The 4,812-nt window shown below is 35.6% G+C and overlaps 1 protein-coding gene across 10 annotated transcripts in view; it reads left to right on the plus strand.

Annotated features, from left to right (window-relative positions):
- myo3a (myosin IIIA) overlaps nt 1-3,061 on the plus strand; it is a 125,060-nt gene extending 121,999 nt beyond the window's left edge. For all 10 annotated transcript variants that reach the window (XM_088642761.1, XM_088642760.1, XM_088642765.1 and 7 more), the window contains 2 exons: nt 409-567; nt 1,717-3,061. In XM_088642761.1, coding sequence (XP_088498887.1) covers nt 409-567; nt 1,717-1,831 — 274 coding nt within the window. In that variant the 3' untranslated portion in view covers nt 1,832-3,061. The remainder of the gene's footprint in view (nt 1-408; nt 568-1,716) is intronic.
- Nucleotides 3,062-4,812: the final 1,751 nt, after the last annotated feature.

Consider the following 4,812-nt stretch of genomic DNA (forward strand, 5'->3'; position numbering starts at 1 on the left):
ATTTCTTTTAGCAATTAATGTGGAATTTGCACTTTGCATCCCTTTTTCCTCAGTTTCGCTTCTACAGTACAAGTATTTCCAGTACAATACATGGCAATACCTAATTATCCAAAGCAGCCTTTGAAGATGAGTTATCACAGCAGCCTTGCACTGATAGGAAATGGCTTATTTAAACTAAAAAAATAATCAAATAAACACAAGAAACCTGGAAAAAAGGTTTCTGAAATGAAATTATCTGAAATGATGACCTACAAAGATTCTGAGAATTCAGAGGACACCGATTCCGTTTCCCTACATCTTTTTTGAAAAGGTGGCACTCCAGTCTGGTGACAGTGTGAGCAGCCCTCCTTCAGCTACAATCCTTCTTATGTACTTGTTTCTAAGTCTAAGCCTATGTATTCTCCACAGTCCGGGAAAACTACTAGACATTGAAGACAGTTACTACCAAGAGCTTTCATCCAATACCTCCATGAACAGCAGCCCTGAGAGAAACGCCTCACCTGACCAAAAATCTCCCACCAGGCCGGCTCCAGAGCCAAAGGTCTTGCCACCCAGCCACACTGGACGGTAAGAATCTCGCAGCTCAAACTATAAACTACTGTAAGTGCCATCCTGAGAAAACAGCAGTGTCTCCCTCCTGCTGTATACTCTTGCTGAAAACGTGCTGTCATTGTTTTTGGTAAAACAGAATGTAAAAAATATACAGTATACTGTATACAGAAATATGGTATCAAAATATATTCTTTAATAGAACTCAGCTGTGGCTTGAAAATAAGGCTTGCACTTTAGCCTTGGTGCATTACATGCATGCTCATTCAGTGTAGAAATGTGGACAAAGATTGCCAAATGCTTAAAAGCCAAAACCGTGTAGTTTGTTGTTGTTTATATGTTTGATATAAATTCCGTTGATAAAATGAAATAAGCAAATTAAGTTTTTATCTCAATAATTAATTTTGTTTGCAGGAGTCCTTTTTTGTTAGTCTGTAACGTGAATGCGCCATTCAAACAGAAATTGCTTCCCTTGAACAGCAAATGTCAGTTCCTTTAATAGTCTGGCTCATCGTGTTGAATGTTCGCTGCAAGTGGTAAATTGCACTTGTCATTTACATCTGTGCCGCTACCTCTCATAAAACGTAATAAAATAATATTCATCTGATTTTTTTTAATTAATCCGTCAAACATTCTGTAAGAATTTGTTTTGAAGGGTAATTCTATATTAAAAGGTAAAATGTTTACTTTCTTGCTATTCTATGTAAACTGCATTTGTTTGAAGCTTAGTGGTTCTATAAAGCTTATTGGATAAAAAAATAAATAAAAAATGATGCTAAACTAGGATCCTGACTGCTTGGTCATCAAAGATCCCTTAAGACTGGTCTTGACAGTTCTTCAGAGCCCTTGTGCTTGCACAGTCTGACCTCCCTTAATGTCCCCCTGTGTAACTGCATTAATGTAGAAATATCTAACTCTGCATGACCTGCTCTGTAACAATCAGGTGGTGCACTTCATTGGTGCACATAGAGAGTTCCCTCCTATATGAAAAGTGCTTTGAGATCCTTTGAGATGAAAAATACAGATATTAAGCTTATGTTCTGTGTTCTGTGCTGCATATACAAACATGTGAAAAAATATTTTTCTTTCCTATGTTTCATTCCTTGTTCATTACTACTCTATGTTTTGGGTCCTAACCAAGCGCTACCTTTTCTGCTTCCACACTAGGCAACCACTTGCAAAACTGACCTCGACAGAGAGCCAGGAAGAAGACAATCCCTACGACTACAGAAAATTGCTCAGGAAGACATCCCAAAGGCAGAGACTGATCAAGCAGTGCTAGCTTGTCTCTTAGCCTCCTATTATCACTTCCACTACTTGTAGATGCTTGTCTTTAGAGGATATTAGAATCTAAATATACTGTCATTCTGTTTCAGCTTTTCTTCACCTTCAATACTTTGTGTATTGGGATAACTGACTTTAAAGCTTCAAATTTAAATAAAGATTTTATGTAAGACATGTACAGCTATGTTCACACTTAGCGAACAAATTGTTTCTTTAATGGTTTCCAAAAGTGTTTTTTTTTTCCTCTGAACACATGAAAATCAAACAAAAGAAAGTCAGTTAAGCAATCGTTGTGATATTCTTGTTCTGCTAAATCATTTTCTGATGTGTTTTCATTATACGTATTCAATACTATTGATTTTGTTACATGTTATGTATTGACAACACAACAAAATTAAAAAACATCATTTTGGAAAATGCAGCATCATAAAAGGTCACCATTGGTCCAAAAACACTAAATATCCAGATGTTTGTATATATGCACATACACTTATTATCATATATATAATTATCAAAATAATTAGTTTTTTTAATTGTTTCACGAAAACAACATAATGTACAAAACTGCTTGGCAATGTACAGTATTCTATACTGTACCAGGCAAATAAGGTGTCTGTACATTTATAAACACTCATAAAAACATTGACTTTCTTTTTGGATTTCACAACTGTTTATTTGTGTATCGCTGTAAAATGGTACTGCTTTTGATTCTGTGTATCTTTAAATTTGAAATGAAAATTAATGCCTAGAATTGCTTAAAGTGTTTCAATTGTAGAAGTTCATATGATGGTCAAAAAGCAATTTTGTCGGTCAGAGAAGTTATCTTGTCTATAAATAATTCTTTGTAAGGTACCAATATTGTATGTAGTTATTACATTTGTTTTAACACACAAGTCATTGTATTGTACATACAATATGTGAAAGCCTAATGAGGTTGTACAGTATGTATGGAAATCCTGTTGGCTGTACAGCTATAAGAACAAGTGTTAACACATCAGTCCACCAAGATCAGAGGATGCAGTGGTGTTTTTAGAGAACAAAACATTCACAATTGCCCATTTAATCTTCTCACTTCAAAAGTCATTCTATGTGGTAGGATTTGCTTTGTGTTAAAATTTGTACTGTAATATTTATACAATTTCCTACTTGCATCAGTCCAGAAGCAAATGTGTCCTTCAGTAAAGATAATAAACTTCACGGCGTTCTCAAGGCTGGGAAAAATGGGGGGGGGGGAAAGTTATTTGCCAGTTTCTTACTTAATGTCTCTGCAGCTTTTACAACTGGCCTCATCTGTCAGCTTTCTTTCTAAATGTCCTAAACGTTAACAATGTAGGAGTCCTTGAGTTCACTCTCGCTCAGTGTTCCTAAAGGACACTACTAATTTCTGTTATCCTTCAAATCTCTGCAATGTGTGGTTATAAATATCTGGCATGACAGGATTTGTAGACGCAGCGCACAGGAGATATCCAGAGGTCTCCAACCCTGGGCCTTGTGAGTCCCAATCCAGGGAGGTCTTCTCACCAGCAGGCTTTCTTTCCCTTCAGCACGTTAATGTACGTCACTGAAATTGCTCTGGTACCTGCCCTGCTTTATAAATGGGTACTCTCCGGGCCATCATTATCATTGAGAATTTAATCTCAGTTGTCTTAACTGGTTACCACTTTAAGAAATAAAGCACCTCTTAAAGTCTATCTAAGAAAAGATGGAAAAACTGAAATAAGGTTTAAATAAGAAAGCAACATACTTGCTACAAATATGTATACTATGTGGCTGTTTCATTAAGAAGGTGTAAACTAATAGTCAGTGCTGTTTAATTATTACATATTAAGTGATATTTGGTTCTCTGGGTAATATCCTACCAGAGCTCTTCCAATAATAAATGCACTAAATGATTGGTGATTACTCTAGAAAAGTGCTTATCATGTAATGAGTAGACTGAGTGGAAATGCAAGAAAACAATACAGTGAACATTCAGTCAAATTAAATATTTTTTTCTGATCTTTTACTTCAGTTAGATTTTTAGCTACATCCATAATTTTCACCAAAGGTTATAGGTAAAGCTAACAATTTCTAAAACGTACTTGTTTTCCCTTTTAACCATTGACACACAATTATCCGCAGGCATCAAAAGCCGTTCTCTTCAAAGACTCTGCTAAAGAGCTTTGTACTGCAAATACTGCATGTCAAATTGGCAACCCATTTACTGAGCTCACCTGCACTATTTCTGTTATGTAACTGGTACTCATTTTTAAAATCAAAGCGTGTCAAAAATCCATGCTGAACACACAGATACTGATTTTCATGTGGATGTTGATGGGTTTTGGACTTGACCATGTATATCACGTCAGTAAAATCAGGCTTTGAATGAAAGCTAAATATCAACCCTGTTGACTGACATGCTGTAAACAGACATCCTTACATTTGACATTAAGGAAAATTGGGGGGCTGTGCCCCCTCTTTTGCCCAAGTGCGAGATGCTGCAATCAGCTTTTGCTTTCTACACCTAATTTGACAGGGGGGAAAAAATAGCATGAAACCCCTAGATAATGTTGACCCTGAGAGGAAAGAATATTAATGCATTTGTGTTTAGAAATGTTTTCCACTGAAAAGCTATAAAATGTATGTGGACTGGGAATCATCAAGATTTAAATTAAAAATAGTTTGGTGCAGTTAGAAAAATAAATAATAATAATAGCAACAACAACAATTCTAATAATAATAATAATAATAATAATAATAATAATAATAATAATAATAATAATGTTGGTGGTGTTAATAACAATGACAATAATAATAATCAAATCAAGGTGCAATTACTTCTCCGAGGAAGGACAGTACAGTGTATATGTTACCATATTTAGTAGAAGCACATCATTCCCAACCTATCCTTGAGCCCTTCAGATTTTTCGAGACTGTTTATTCCAGCTGATGTTTGGCGTCCAAGATGCATGACGTTTGAGCACAGCCTGACAGTGGAAT

Source organism: Lepisosteus platostomus, chromosome 8 (assembly GCF_059453375.1).
Source record: "Lepisosteus platostomus isolate fLepPlt1 chromosome 8, fLepPlt1.hap1, whole genome shotgun sequence".
Classification (NCBI taxonomy): Eukaryota; Metazoa; Chordata; class Actinopteri; order Semionotiformes; family Lepisosteidae; genus Lepisosteus; species Lepisosteus platostomus.